General features: G+C 41.0%; 1 protein-coding gene and 1 long non-coding RNA gene across 4 annotated transcripts in view; one reads left to right on the forward strand and one right to left on the reverse strand.

The window, feature by feature from the left end:
- Positions 1-8,056: 8,056 nt before the first annotated feature.
- Positions 8,057-16,584, reverse strand: LOC129621392 (uncharacterized). The gene is made up of 3 exons (XR_008699323.1): positions 16,458-16,584; positions 16,146-16,291; positions 8,057-9,947 (listed from the first exon to the last, which is right to left on the reverse strand). It is a non-coding gene; the product is annotated as an uncharacterized LOC129621392 (long non-coding RNA).
- MYO1E (myosin IE) overlaps positions 16,341-16,743 on the forward strand; it is a 216,949-nt gene continuing 216,546 nt past the window's right edge. For 2 of the 3 annotated variants that reach the window (XM_055537799.1, XM_055537798.1), the window contains exon 1: positions 16,341-16,740. In XM_055537799.1, the coding sequence (XP_055393774.1) occupies positions 16,738-16,740 (3 nt within the window). In that variant the 5' untranslated portion in view covers positions 16,341-16,737. The remainder of the gene's footprint in view (positions 16,741-16,743) is intronic. The other variant, XM_055537796.1, reaches the window with a different exon arrangement.

Below are 16,743 nucleotides of genomic sequence, written 5' to 3' on the forward strand. Positions count from 1 at the left end.
AGCTCATTATTTTCTCAGAGAGTTTGAGAAAATGTCCTGAGGAGAAACACTGCCAGTCAATTCTATTAGCTTTCATACCCCTAGGCTTTGCTTATGTGTGTGTGTGTGTGTGTGTGTGTGCACGCGCTCGCGCGTGTGTTCTCAGTCTCATGTCCAACTCTTTGCGACTCCATGGACTGTAGTCTGCCAGGCTCCTCTGTCCAAGGGATTTTCCAGGCAAGAATACTGGAGTGGGTTGTCATTTCCTTCTCCAGGAGATCTTCCTGGTCCAGGGATCAAACCCGAGTCTCTTGCATCTCCTGCATTGGCAGGCAGATTCTTTACACTGTGCCACATCCTCAACCCAGAAGATCTGTGCTAATGCACCATCTTTCTAAATTAATATTTAAGGCCAGCCAGCTCGAATGCCAACACTCCAGGAAGACCTTCTATTTTTTTTTTTTTTTTTCAAAATCTTTGTTTCTATGACCTCTATTTAGCTTTTGTATTATTCTGCCTTATGGAACAATTTATTTTGCTTGATGATATTTTAAAACATTTCTGAGTAATATGTTTACAGATGTTCAAAAAGCAAACCACAAAGGCCATCATTAAAAAGTCTACAAATAATAACTGTGGAGAGGGTGAGGAGAAAAGGAAACCCTCTTACACTGTTGGTGAGGAATGTAAATTGGTGCAGCCATTATAAAAACCAGTATTGAAGTTCCTCAAAAAAACTAAAAATAGAGTTGCCATATGATCCAGCAGTCCCATTCCTGGCCATATACCCAGACAAAACTGTAATTTGACAAGATATACGCACCCCAATGTTTATAGCAGCACTATTTACAATAGCCAAAACATGGAAACATTGAGAGTTTGGGTTTAGCAGATGCAAACTAGTATATATAGGACGGATAAACAACAAGGTCCTACTGTATAGCATATGGAACTATATTCAGTATCCTGTGATAAACCATAATGAAAATATATGAAAGAGATTATATACATATAACTGACTCACTCTGCTGTACAGCAGAACTTAACACAGCATTGTAAATCTACTATACTTCAATAAAATTAAATAAAAATAAAATGTACCCCTCTCCCAAACAAACAAAAAACAAAAAATCAAGTAATATGAAACGCATCCAGCATACAGTCTTTTCCCTGACCCTGTTCTCATATCTCACAAACACGTCTGTAAGTTTCTCGTGTCTATTCCACATTTTCTTCATGTGAATCACATTTTCTTCATGCAAATATAAACACAAACCTATTATTTCTCCATCCCTGTTTTCTTACACAAGAGATAGCTTGATAGACATCCTATTCTTGATATATTAATACATTCTATTCTTAGATATACATATCTTTAGATATACATACTATTCTGTACTTTGCTCTTTTCATTTTAACTTATCAGTGCATCTTGGAAATTATTTCATATCAATTCAGAAAGAAATTCCTCTTTCAGTTTTAAAAGGCTTTTATTTCTTTTTTTTTTTTTATTTATGTCTGTGCTGTGCTGTGCTTAGTTAATCAGTCGTGTCTGAATCTTTGTGACCCCATGGACTGTAGCCCAACAGGCTTCTCTGTCCATGGGGATTCTCCAGGCAAGAATATTGGAGTGGGTTGTCATGTCCTCCTCCAGAGGATCTTCCCAACCCAGGGATCAAACCCAAGTCTCCCATGTCGTGGGCAGATTATTTACTGTCTGAGCCATCAGGGAAGCCAAAAATACTGGAGTGGGTAGCTTATCCCTGCTCCAGGGGATCTTCCCAACCCAGGAATCAGATCGGGATCTCCCGCATTGCAGGTGGATTCTTTACCAGCTAAGCTACCAGGGAAGCCCTATTTTTGTTTGCACTGGGTCTTTGTTGTTGCAATAGCTTTCTCTAGTTCCAATGCCCAGGCTTTTCATTGTGGTGGCTTCTCTTGTTGCGGAACATGGGCTCTAGAATACTCAGGTTCAGTAGTTGTGGAGAATAGGCTCAGTCACCTAGAGGCATGTGGGATCTTTCTGAGCCAGGGATCAAACCCGTGTCCCCTGCATTACAAGGTGGATTCTTAACAAATGGGTCATCAGGGAAGTCCTTGAAAGGCTTTTAAAATTTTAAAAATTCTATTATATATTATATGTCTCCTAATATATTTCACCAGTTCCATGAATGATGGACAATTTGGGTTGCTTCCAATTTTTTGCTTTACCAATGATGCTTTGAAGACATATGTTAATTTGCATTGTGTATGTACATCTTTGGATAAATTCCCCAAAGCAGAATGGCTAGGTCAAAGATTGTACAGTTTTGTAATGTTGTGAGATAGTGCCAAATTGCTCTCCATAGGGTTTCTACCTATTTATACTCTCATCAAAAAAATAGAAGAAACCTGTTTTTCCACAGCCTTGCCAACAGAGAGACAAGGAAGGAGAGAAGGTTTAGAAAAGAATGGTTTGGAATCAAAAATAAGAAGAGAATTAGATGAAGACTGCAAAGGCACAGACAATGTCAGACCTGACCTCTCCCCTGAGGTTCAACCAGTCTCTCTCAGAGATACCTGGTGATCTCTCCCAGAGATTTCTGTTAAGTCCAGCTGAGCATGTCTAACTTGGAATTCACTAAAACTGAAGCCTCTTCTTTTCTCCCAATGGAGTCACCATTTTCTCATATTTAAAACTTTGTAGGAGGAGAGGGTATGGATGACTAGACTTTCACTTTTTCCTTTACAAATTCTGAATTCGTATGCTTTATTTTACAATGTGAAGCATGTATTTCTTTTGTAATTTAAAACCAGTGATAATGTACTGTGAACAAAATTGTGAGTCTAATTATCTTTTAGTCTTTATTAATTTATTCAACCACTTTTTATTCTGTCAGCTGTTTTTTTCCCCTTTTTCTTTTCCTGCCGGGTGCTTATAGTTTTAACTAGTTTGATAGGGCAACACCCTCTTCCAACAACACAAGAGAAGACTCTACACAAGGACATCACCAGATGGTCAACACCGAAGTCAGATTGATTATATTCTTTGCAGCCAAAGATGGAGAAGCTCTATACAGTCAGCAAAAACAAGACCATGAGCTGACTGTGGCTCAGATCATGAACTCCTTATTGCCAAATTCAGACTTAAATTGAAGAAAGTAGGGAAAACCACTAGACCATTCAGGTATGACCTAAATCAAATCCCTTATGATTATACAGTGGAAGTGAGAAATAGATTTAAGGGACTAGATCTGATAGATAGAGTACCTGATTAACTATGGACAGAGGTTCATGACATTGTACAGGAGACAGGGATCAAGACCATCCCCATGGAAAAGAAAGGCAAAAAAGCAAAATGGCTGTCTGGGGAGGCCTTACAAATAGCTGTGAAAAGAAGAGAAGTGGAAAGCAAAGGAGAAAAGGAAAGATATAAGCATCTGAATGTAGAGTTCCAAAGAATAGCAAGAAGAGATAAGAAAGCCTTCTTCAGCGATCAATGCAAAGAAATAGAGGAAAACAACAGAATGGGAAAGACTAGAGATCTCTTCAAGAAAATCAGAGATACCAAGGGAACATTTCATGCAAAGATGGGCTCGATAAAGGACAGAAATGGCATGGACCTAACAGAAGCAGAAGATATTAAGAACAGGTGGCAAGAATACACAGAACTGTACAAAAAAAGATCTTCATGACCAATATAATCACAATGGTGTGATCACTGACCTAGAGCCAGACATCCTGGAATGTGAAGTCAAGTGTGCCTTAGAAAGCATCACTATGAACAAAGCTAGTGGAGGTGATGGAATTCCAGTTGAGTTATTTCAAATCCTGAAAGATAATGCTGTGAAAGTGCTGCACTCAATATGCCAGCAAATTTGGAAAACTCAGCAGTGGCCACAGGACTGGAAAAGGTCAGTTTTCATTCCAATCCCAAAGAAAGGAAATGCCAAAGAATGCTCAAACTACCACACAATTGCACTCATCTCACATGCTAGTAAAGTAATGCTCAAAATTCTCCAAGCCATGCTTCAGCAATACGTGAACCATGAACTTCCAGATGTTCAAGCTGGTTTTAGAAAAGGCAGAGGAACCAGAGATCAAATTGCCAACATCTGCTGGATCATGGAAAAAGCAAGAGAGTTCCAGAAAAACATCCATTTCTGCTTTATTGACTATGCCAAAGCCTTTGTGTGGATCACAATAAACTGTGGAAAATTCTGAAAGACATGGGAATACCAGACCACCTGACCTGCCTCTTGAGAAACCTATATTCAGGTCAGGAAGCAACAGTCAGAACTGGACATGGAACTATAGACTGGTTCCAAATAGGAAAAGGAGTTCGTCAAGGCTGTATATTGTCACCCTGCTTATTTAATTTATATGCAGAGTACATCAAGAGAAACACTGGGCTGGAAGAAGCACAAGCTGGAATCAAGACTGCCGGGAGAAATATCAATAACCTCAGATATGCAGATGACACCACCCTTATGGCAGAAAGTGAAGAGGAACTAAAAAGCCTCTTGATAAAAGTGAAAGAGGAGAGTGAAAAAGTTGGCTTAAAGCTCAATGCTCAGAAAACTAACATCATGGCATTTGGTCCCATCACTTCACGGGAAATAGATGGGGAAACAGTGGAAACAGTGTCAGACTTTATTTTTTGGGGCTCCAAAATCACTGCAGATGGTGATTGCAGCCATGAAATTAAAAGACACTTACTCCTTGGAAGGAAGTTATGACCAACCTAGATAGCATATTCAAAAGCAGAGACATTACTTTGCCAACAAAGGTCCGTCTAGTCAAGGCTATGGTTTTTCCTGTGGTCATGTATGGATGTGAGAGTTGGACTGTGAAGAAAGCTGAGTGCCGAAGAATTGATGCTTTTGAACTGTGGTGTGGGAGAAGACTCTTGAGAGTCCCTTGGACTGCAAGGAGATCCAACCAGTCCATTCTAAAGGAGATCAGCCCTGGATTTCTTTGGAAGGACTGATGCTAAAGCTGAAACTCCAATACCTCATGTGAAGAGTTGACTCATTGGAAAAGACTCTGACGCTGGGAGGGATTGGGGGCAGGAGGAGAAGGGGAAGACAGAGGATCAGATGGCTGGATGGCATCACTGACTCGATGGACATGAGTGTGAGTGATCTCCGGGAGTTGGTGATGGACAGGGAGGCCTGGAGTGCTGCGATTCATGGGGTAGCAGGGAGTCGAACACGACTGAGTGACTGAACTGAACTGAACTGATAGGGCAACTGGCTTCCCAGGTAGTGCTAGTGGTAAAGAAACTGCCTGCCAATGCAAGAGACATAAGAGACCCAGATTTGATCCCTAGGTCAGGAAGATCCCCTGGAGAAGCACAGGGCAACCCACTCCAGTATTCTTGCCTAGAGAATCCCATTGACAGAGGAGCCTTGGTGGGATACAGTCCATGGTGTTGGAAGAGTCAAATAAGACTGAAGTGATTTAGCAAGCATGCATATAGAAATTAATCAAGAAAAAAAAATTATTTCTACTTTATTAATTATTTCTAAGTATCCTCTTCCCTGGCATCACTTTCATACCCACTCCCAGTTTTTAAACTGAAAAGAAATTAAGAAAAAAATCTCTTATTGATATGTTTAAATAAAAGTTATTAGAACCGGGATACTATTTTAGGGCAAATTTATAGAGTTAGAATTTATAATAGCTGCATGGTATTTTAATGTGCTATAATACCCTGTGTACTGTAGCCTGCCAAGGTTCTCTGTCCATGCGGATTCTCCAGGAGTGGGTTGCCATGCCCTCTTTCAGAGGATCTTCCCCAACCAGGGATTAAACTCATGTCTCTTATGTCTCTTACATTGGCAAGGGGATTCTGTACCAGTAGCGCCACCTGGGAAGCTCATAATATATCAATACTTTTCTCATATATCTGGGAAGCTCATATTTCAATACTTTTCAATCCACTGAGGTCCTTTAGGTAACAAAGGTGCACATTTATATCCATTCTATACCATTGGAAGCAAAATTGTACTTACTATCTTAAATTATAGAAACTTACAACTGTCACATTCTTGGTCAAATATATAATTCATTTGCTATCAATGCCTTATTAAAACATCCTTAGATGGAAAGCTATCATCAGTTTTTATCATGTCTGGCTTTATTTTGGGATTTCCAAAGATTTAATATAGTAAAAGGGAAAGTCCATTTCCTAGTGCCCTTGATCTGTGTACATTCACTTTTGTACAGATAAGGACACCGTACATTAATGTAGCTGACCCATGTTTCCTATATGGCACCAGGCGATAAGCCAGGTAACAAAGGAACATGTTGATGGATCTCACCTGAATGCTTCATGCTAGCTCAGCTCACAGATGGGTTCCCTCTGTACCAACATCTTTCTCAGCCTTGTAGCCTTTATTCAACTGTGTTGCTACTAAGTTGCATTTAACTTTGTTGCTTTATCAAAATGTGTGAAATATGAGGAAAATACAAATGCAAGCAGCAGTCAGTGGAAGTGCAGTTCTCATAAACAATCGAGATACAGAAGGACATCAGGTGGTGAATCTTTAGCCTCAATAATGAGGACTCATACTGAGAACTCCCTATGCCTTAGTAACTATTCTAATCACTTCACATGACTTAACTCATTGATTCTCACAATATGTGAGATACAAATGATGGAGGCATTATCATTCCATCTGTGTTTTTTGGGTTTTTTTGGCCATATGGCATGTAGGATCTTATTTTCCCGACCAGGAATGGAACCTGGGGCCCCTGCAGTGGAAGCGCAAAGAGTCTTAACCACTGGACCACCAGGGAAGTCCCGCATTCCCTCTGTTTTTACAGATAGGAAAATCTATCCACTATCCATAGGGAAGTAAACAGCCTGACCCAAATTGGAAAGCTGCCTTCCAGACTTTTGATAGTCAGCTCCACTCAGCTGGGATGTGCTGTGCTTAGTCGCTCAGTTGTGTACAACTATTTGCGACCCCATGGACCGTAGCCCACCATGGCGATTCTCCAGGCAAGATATACTGGAGTGGGTTGCCATGCCCTCCTCCAGGAGATCTTCCTGACACAGGGATTGAACCCAGGTCTCCCGCATTGCAACGGATTCTTTATCAGCTGAGCCACCAGGGAAGCCCAGGAATACTGGTGTGGGTAGCCTATTCCTTCTCCATGGGATTGTCCAGGAATTGAACCAGGGTCTCCTGCATTGCTGGTGGATTCTTTACCAGCTGAGCCCCCAGGGAAGCTGGGATGGAGAAGCTTAAATTTAAAGAACATCCACTAAATTTTAGAATTACAGCTATAAGAGACAAGACACAGTTAGGAATTTGAGACTATATTTTAGCTCTCTGGAAATGGAACTCTCTCTTTAAAAAACACAAATCTGTTTTAGAATTTGATACATCTAACATGGGTGTGTATTTTCTGGAGCATGTTGTGTATCGAAGTAGGAAGCCCTTGTGGTGGTGTGTATGTTTTTGATGCGAGTAGAAAGATGTTAATCCCATGGGGACAGAGTATTTGTTTAACAGTTCTCCAGCGCCTACAATGCTCAGCAAATGTTTGTTGTGGTGGTGAGTGAACGGGGTAGTGGTTTGGAAACCATGCCACCAACATGTGGAACACCAACATCAAGAAGCACTCTAGTGGGACTTCCCTGGTGATCCAGCACCTAGGACTCCATGCTTCCACAGCAAGGGGCCAGGGTTCAATCCCTGGTCAGGGAACTAAATCTTGCACAAAGATCCTGAGTGTCCCAACTAAGACTTGGCCCGGTCAAATAAATAAGTAAATATTTAAATTTTAAAAAAGGACAAATTTTTTTTTAAAAGAACCATTCTACTGAAGTAAATCCCCCTGTTGATAATGGGGGAAGCTATGCACGTGTGGGGCAGGTGTATGGAAAATTTCTGTACTTTCCCCTCAATTTTTCTGTGACCCTAAAGCTGCTCTAAAAGATAGTCTATTTTTTAAATTTTTTAAGACAGTCTGTTTTTAAAAAATTAAATCCCCCCAAGTGTCTGTAACAATATCTTGAAAAATATGTCATCTTAAACACACACACATCTATGTGTATATACAAATAATTATAAGCATACATAAACACAACTTGTAAGTGCATAATAAAAGCAAAACATATGTCACATCTTAAATATGTAATACATTTATTTATAGGCCTATGACAATAAAGTTGAAATAATGGTTGTTGTAAAACCTATGCTTTTTTTTTTATGCCGGTTTCCTGAAGCTTGTAGAATGTTAGTTCCCTGACCAGGGATTGAACTCAAGCCCGTGGCAGTAAAAGAACTGAGTCCTAAACACTGGACTTTCAGGAAATTCCCTCTATGCGTTTTTTTCTGTGGAAGAGGTGAGTGAAACTTCCCTCCTGGCTTCACTGAGAAAACTGTGTATGAATTAAAGGAGCAGGCAGTTGTGAGTGGCAAACAGCTGCATGCCCCAGAGCTGGGATATCCTCTCCTTAGAGACTGTCCCCGTTCACCATCTCTTCTTGTTAATATTTGTTTATTTATCTCTGCTGGGTCTCAGTTGCAGCACACGAAATCTTTTTAGTTGCAGCATGTGGGATGTAGTCCCCTAACCAGGGATTGAACTCAGGCCCCCTGCACTGGGAACGCAGAGTCTTAACCACTGAAGCACCATGGAAACCCTCACCACCTCTTTTTAATAGGGCACAGCTCCAGGACACCACCCTTGTGACAGCACTCGCCTGGAATGTGATTGAACGGATACCTGGTCCAAGCAGGGCTTCCATAGGCTTTCCAGCGACCTATGGACAGGGCGGCGTGGTTTGAAGGGTTGAGCTGGTTGAGTTAGATTCTTTCTCTCCCTCCCTTTCTTTCCCTGGAACTTGAATCCAGAGACCAAGAGGGAAGTTTCGAGTCAGTTGTGGGCAGTGCAGCTGAAAGATGGTTTGGGGGCCTGAGCCAGGATCATGACAAACTAGAGACACTTTGCAAGCTGAAATTATGGAAGGAGGAGCAACCATGAGTAAGTGGGAGAAGCTAGAAGATACAGCGAAGAACATCCATCCTTGCTGAGAAGCCAGGAAAGGACAGAGAGCATATACAGCCCTACCGTCCTTTGTGTTTTCTCCTGGACTCTGGGGCATATATACCTTTTTTTATCTGGCTGCACCCCAGTGTATGTAGGACCCCAGTTCCCTGACAAGGGATTGAACCCGCACCTCCTGCCTTGGAAGCCTGGCATCTTAGCCATTGGACTGCCAAGGACGTCTGGAGCATACACACGTTTAAAATATTTTTCTCACAAAACAACCTGTGTCCTTTTTTTTTTTTTTCCTCCTTGTTACTAGAGGAGACTAGATTGAAATAGCAGATAGCAGGAGAAAAAAGTCTCTGACATGGAGGGTATAAAATAAAAACTAAAAGACAGGATAACTATACAAGTACAGCAGCCCAGGGACATAAAGTATAGTGGCAAACACTGGCTCCATTTCATAGTCCCCCAAGGACCTCAGCTCAGTACAACCCTGTGTGATAATCGATATTTATAGTGATGACCTTGAGTCTTCAAGCACAGGCTGCTTCACATTCAGCATATTTTCAGAAGGCAATAAAGCATGTAGAAAAATTTTCCTTCAAGTTAAAAAAAAGTTTTGGTGCTCAAACAAGGCAACGTTCATGCAGTTATGTGTCATTTTTTAGTTTGTTAAAGGCATATACTTATTTACATATGCCTTGCCTTTTCCAGCAAAGATTAAAGATGACGTAAAAGAAAACACAAATTTCAATAAGATAGCATAAGTTGACAGTAAGGGGGAAGAAGAAAGAAAACCATGCTGTGGTCACATTGTTGATCCAGGAGATTCAGTTATCAGCAAAGCTCCCTTCTGTGGATCACCTCACTCCTTGATAGATCACGGGACATCATAACTAGTATTACTCATTGTTCAATCATTTTAAATCTGGAGCAAGGTCAGGACTTATCTTCTGAATGTAAAAATCAACTTGAAACTGGGAAAAAGAAAGAGAGGAAAATATTGGCTTGTATCAGAGAAAATATAATCATAAATTTATATAAATGTGCATTTAGTAAGCTGTCAATTTAAATGTATGTTTAAGTAATTACTGTTCCTTTATTTTGGTAAAATAATTGTTATATTATAGTAAAAATTATATTAATCCAAAGTAGCATCATATTATATTATCCCACTGTTGAAATTCTCTCCTAGATCCTTTCACAAATCAACATTAACATATCAGAAGAACAAAGAATGTTCGAGTTAAACTCTCTATACAAAGGTAGTTCATATTCCCATAAAAAAGCAAGAATATTTTTAGAAAACAAACTTATGGTTACCAAAGGGGAGGAGGGGGGAAGGATGAATTAGGAGTTTGGGATGAACATATACACACACTGCTGCTGCTGCTGCTAAGTCACTTCAGTCGTCTCCAACTCTGTGCGAACCCATAGACAGCAGCCCACCAGGCTCCACCGTCCCTGGGATTCTCCAGGCAAGAACACTGGAGTGGGTTGCCATTTCCTTCTCCAATGCATGAAAGTGAAAAGTGAAAGTGAAGTTGCTCAGTTGTGTCCGACTCTTCGCGACCCCATGGACTGCAGCCTACCAGGCTCCTCCATCCATGGGATTTTCCAGGCAAGAGTACTGGAGTGGGGTGCCACTGCCTTCTCCATACACACACTGCTATACATAAAATAAACAACAAGGACCTACTGTATAGCATAGGGAACTATATTAAACATCTTATAATGCCTATAATAGAAAAGAATCTGAAAAAGAATAGATAGATATATATGTATAACTGATTGACTTTGCTCTACACCTGAAACTAACACAATATTGTAAATCAACCATATGCCAATTAAAAAAAATAAGAACAAATAAATAAATAACCAGCAAGAATTTTTCCAGGATCCTGGTTTGGACAGGCTCCTAAGGTGATGCTAGTGGTAAACAACCTGCCTGCCAATGCTGGAGACGTCAGAGACACACATTTGATCCCTGTGGAAGTGCACGGCAACTCACTCGAGTATTCTTGCCTGGAGAATCCCATGGACAGAGGAGCCTGGTGGGCTACAGTCCCTAAGGTTGCAAAGAGCCGGACTCGACTGAATTGACTTAGTACTAACATTTTAATGTGTGCTTCCATTCATACTGGACCTACTTAAGGGGAAATTTTTTCTGATGTTCATTCCTGTTACAGAGCTGCTGCTTAGAAAGTAAAAGTTTCAGAATTAAACAAATATATATAGATTTGATGCATGGCAGCTGAGTCATGATCTCTTGGGAAAGTTACTTCAAATTTTTACCTTAGCTTCTTAACTGCAAATGAAGTTAACAAGGTTGTATGGAAGATAAAATAAGATACTGTACAGTAAGTACTTAGCTCAGTATCTGATACCACCTGAACCTAATAAATGATGCCTGTTATGGTAGACACACTGATAACCCAGGAGATCTCTCATTGATGTGACACAAGCCTCTCTTTCATTAGTGTCTTATTAAAGAATTCTGCCCTCATTTTCCGGAGAAGGCAATGGCACCCCACTCCAATACTCTTGCCTGGGAAATTCCATGGATGGAGGAGCCTGGTGGGCTACAGTCCATGGGATTGCGAAGAGTCAGACATGACTGAGCAAGTTCACTTTGACTTTTCACTCTGATGCATTGGAGAAGGAAATGGCAACCCACTTCAGTGTTCTTGCCTGGAGAATCCCAGGGACAGAAGAGCCTGGCAGGCTGCCGTCTCTGGGGTCGCACAGAGTCGGACACAACTGAAGTGACTTTGCAGCAGCAGCAGCCCTCATTTTCCCATTAACACATTTTTTCTGTGTTGTGAATGCATTTTGATGTTCTTTTATGAAACTCATTTCATTGCCCTATATTATCTTCTTCCTAATTATTTTCTAAAATACATGAGCAGTGCTTTTTCTTTCACTAATGAATTTGTCTGGGGATCTGCACTTTGTATTCATCTCAATTTTTCCCTTTTGTTCCTTTTCATTTCACCCCAGATAAAATGCAAATAATCATGCCAACTTCTGTATAAAGTCTTATCTGACTAGCTCCATCATGTGTCTAGAATGAGTTTTACAATTTTGAAAGTTTTCACTTCATTGCTACTATGATCTCAAATAAGAATAAATATCTGGTAAGATATTACTGAGTTCTCTTTAAAAAAAAAAGGCATAAATGAATAAAACTGGAAAACCTTTCATTTTAAAAAGTGAGGATTTTTTGGGAGGTGAAATTTGGCCAAAAGTCTATGGTGACCATGAAAAGTCTGACATTTCATTTCAGACTGAATATCAATCTATTTTATAGTTAAGGGAATTGAAGCTCAGAGAAATTAAGATCTTACAGACAGTTGAGTGGAAAAGCCAGACTACAAATTCAACCTAGTTTGGTTTATCATTCAAACTAGGCCTTTTGGACGGAGAGGGCAATGGCACCCCACTCCAGTACTTTTGCCTGGAGAATCCCATAGATGGAGGAGCCTGGTGGGCGGCAGTCCATGGGGTCACTGAGAGTCGAATACGACTGAGCGACTTCACTTTTACTTTTCACTTTCATGCATTGGAGAAGGAAATGGCAACCCATTCCAGTGTTCTTGCCTGGAGAATCCCAAGGACGGGGGAGCCTGGTGGGCTGCCATCTATGGGGTCGCAGAGTAGGACATGACTGAAGCAACTTAGCAGCAGCAGCAGCAGGCCTTTTGGGAATGCAAGAGGGGTGCACTTAATCATTTCATTGAGATAAAGGCATTAACCAGGGCTCCCCCAGGTAGAGGACTTCCCAGGTGGCTCAGTGGTAGAGAATTTGCCTGCTAGTGCAGAAGACATGAGTTCGATCCCTGGGTCAAGAAGATCCCCTGGAGAAGGAAGTAGCAAGTCACTCCAGTATTCTCAGGAGAAGGCAATGGCAACCCACTCCAGTGTTCTTGCCTGGAGAATCCCAGGGATGGGGGAGCCTGGTGGGCTGCCATCTATGGGGTCGCACAGAGTTGGACACAACTGAAGCGACTTAGCAGCAGCCAGTATTCTTGCCTGGGAAATCCCATGGACAGAGGAGCCTGGTGGGCTACAGTCCCTGGGGTTGCAAAGAGTCAGACACAACTCAGAGACTAAACAGCTCCCAGGTAAACCAGGATGTCACCCCAGCCAAAACTGACAAAGAATCTTCCTAAGATGAGGATGGAGCAGCCAAGGGCTTAAAGGGATTCTTCATGAAATTATAGGCTCTTCCACATCATTACACTCTGTATTCCATGCTCAGACTGTGAATTAATGGATTCTGCTTTGCTAATCTAAGTGAACTTTTGTGCTTTTAGTAACAGTCTCAGTTCTAATCCCTATACCTTAAGAAAAACACAATGATAGAGACAAAGATCCAGACAGGGATAACTAATATGGTCAGGAGCTGTGGGTCCTAATGGTTGGCAGTCATGGCATCTTTGAGGATTTGATGAAAGCTATTAACTCTCCTTGAAGAAAAAGGCACACATAGTCATCCCCTCGGAGGACTTGGCATGCATTCAGACGGCCAAGGACTGTCTGATCTCACTCAGGGATCGAGGTCTGAATCCAGAACCTAGAATGCACGATGTGGATGAAGGCAAAAGGGAACCAAAATTTGTGGACCATCTTTGTGCACATTTCATTCCAGACTTACATCAATTTATTTTATAGTTAAGGGAATTGAAGCTCAGAGAAATTAAGATCTTACAGACAGTTGAGTGGAAAAGCCAGACTACAGATTCAAGTTTATGTGCATGAAATCTCATATTCTAAGTACTGCTTAGACATAAGCATTAATCTATATATTTATATTTAAATCTGGACAGAATTATATTACATAATCATGAAAAATGAACACAAGCAGATATCTTCATCGAAGTTGTACCTACTAGAGCTGGGAATTCTTCTTGAAACTGGAAAGAGACTATTAGGGCAAATAAAAGTAAGCACCTAAAATAAAAAAACTCAGGGATTTTTCTGGCAGTCCAGTGGTTAAGACTTTGCCTTTCAGTGCAGGGGGTGCGGGTTCGATCCCTGGTTAGAGAGCTAAGATACTACATGACTTCCAGTCAAAACATAATAAGAAGCAATAACAAATTCAATACGAACTTTAAAAATGGTCTATATAAAAAACCACTTATATGGTAATACAACTGAAAAACAGTTTCAAGGTAGTTTTAGATAAGTCCAAGACTGATAAGTTGGTGATGGATTCCTAATAAGCTCAAATTTCCCTTTTGGTAACCTCTGTTCATTAGTGGGTTTTTTTGCCATTCCACTTGGGGATCTTAGTTCCCGGACTAGGGATTGAACCTGGCCCTGTAATAAAAGCACTGAGTTTTAACCACTGGACTGCCAGGGAATTCTCTATTCATTAGTTTTTTTTTTTTTTTTTTTAAGGCTTTTAGAATGACTTTATTTAAATATTATATGCAAACAATACATAAAGAGTAATACATGGATTGGTTGTATGAAAAGAAGGACTATTCATAGAAAATGAAAAATTAAATTTAACAAATATTCAAGTTGAAGTGAAATAGTTCATGTTTGGAATAAAGGCTTTAGGGTTCTTTTTCTCTTTGAATTACTATACCCTGTTCATTAGATTTTAAGATACTTGCTCATATTTTGAAGCTGACATGCCCCTGAGACATGGATTTACCTAAGAATAATGAATCCTATCTGAATATACTTAGCCAATGATCATGCCTGTACAGACCTAGTACATAATGAGTGCTTAACAGATGCCTCATGGGTTTCCTGTCCAGTCTGTGCTACAGAATGCTTCCAGATCAATTATCTAACCTATAGCTTCAAATATAGTAGTTCCTTATACAAACTACTTTTACTTATTATATTTGTATCTTTCCTGTAATTATTTATTGTTTTAAAATTTATCTTTTGTCTCCCTTCTTCTAAAATTGTAAGCTTGATGAAGTCAGAGACCACTATATTCATAGTGGCCATGATTAGGTCATTCAATTACATCTATTTGCCTTCCTGTGTAGATGAGGACAAGAATTTGGTCAACATGATCTTTCAATTTTTAAGACAGAGATATAATTCACATACTATAAGGTTCACCCTTTTAAAATGCACAATTCAGTGGTTTGTGTTGTAGTATATTCACAAAGATGTGCAACCATCACCACCATCTCCAGAATATTTTCACCAGTAAGGAAACACACAACTATTAGCAATTATTCCCACACACAACTGAGCGACTTTCACTTGACTTCACCTCTCTCCCCAGTCCCTGGAAATCAATGTTATCAATATCTGCCTCTATGGATTTTCTAATTTCATATAAATGGAATTATATAATATGGCGTCTTTTTTCCTGGATTCTTTCACTTAATATTTTCAAGGTTCATGTTGTAGCACGTTGTTAGTACTTCCTTTTTAATAGCTGAATAATATTCTATTCTGTGGATATACTACATTTTGTTTACCCATTCCAGACAAGAGGATTTTTAACATCCCTTCCTACTGGAGGATCCTTTATTCAAGTGAAGGGTTATCACCAAAGTTCATAAAGGAAATCACAGTGAATCATTATGCTTGGTAGTTTTTCTGTGCCCCGAAGTTTTCAAATCTTACCTACCACAGATCCAGAGAGGACTATCTTGTTATGACCCAGCATGTTTACTTCCTGAACCCTGAAAACATCAGCTTCTCTAATTTATTTCAGGAGTATGCTTTTTCCCCACCCCAATCGTCTCCTCACTGTCCACCTGATTTCTTGACTGTAAGGCAAACTGTCATCAGCAGATCTGTGCTGCCTGAGATTGGGTGGGCGTTCTTCCCACGCCTCTCCCCTGTCCTTGGGCTTAGTGCGCGTGCAATTTCTTCCCCATCAAAAACGCCCCTTCCTCTCTTCCCCCTTAAAAAGCCTTCCTTTGTTTTCCAAGGAAATTCAGGTGAAAGAAAGGGTGGGGGAAACGATATTTTTGACTTTCCTCACAATCCAGACGTTGGAAAGAAAAAGGATTTCCTTTGGGCTGCTGCCATGACTCTGATCTTTTATGCTGATAAAATATTTCCTTTTTCTTAAACAAAAAAAAAAGCTATGGGGAAAAAAAAATACACTTCAGCTACACTTACTCTAACTTTAGCGTTAAAAAAGAAGTTTTCCAGTTTACTTCTCTTTCACAGAGTGGTTTTCTTCTTACCAGTTCAGGGATTGCAAGAGGGAGCGAGCCAGGTCAGCAGCGCTTTTTGGAGGCTGGCGTGGAGGAGGACTACAGGATCCAGAGGTCTTTGGAAACTCCAACAGCTCCAAGCTTGTTGGCTACTACGGTTTCCCTGAGGAGTGACGCTGTGAAAACAAACCCTGATTGGTCAGGCCAGAGCTGAATTCTCCATTTATGGACAGATTGCCCTGCCCGAGCCGAGGCTCAGCCAGAGGAGTACGGAGTAAGTGGCCGAAGAAAGAGGAGCAAGGCAGGGCAGCTCGTGGGACGCGCGGAGAGCATTGCACTCACCTAGGCGGGGCGGCGAGCGCCGGGTTTGGGTGGACCCTGGTCCTCTGCAGTATGCGTCCCGCCTGCTAAGCAGCCTCCTGCTCGCCTTCACCTACCGCCGCCGATCCCGCCTGGATGGAGTCTCCCCAGGGTTCCCATTGGTTCTTGTGAGTGCTTGGGTTGTCGAGAGCCTGTTTTTGGCGAAGGGAACCAACTTTTGAAGTTCGCCCAGGAGACTGCGTTCCAGCCCAGCTCCCCGGCAGCCGGACAAGGCAGAGGCGCGACCGCGGCGCGAGTCACCATGGTG

This window comes from Bubalus kerabau, chromosome 10, assembly GCF_029407905.1.
Source record: "Bubalus kerabau isolate K-KA32 ecotype Philippines breed swamp buffalo chromosome 10, PCC_UOA_SB_1v2, whole genome shotgun sequence".
In the NCBI taxonomy this organism is placed as follows: Eukaryota; Metazoa; Chordata; class Mammalia; order Artiodactyla; family Bovidae; genus Bubalus; species Bubalus kerabau.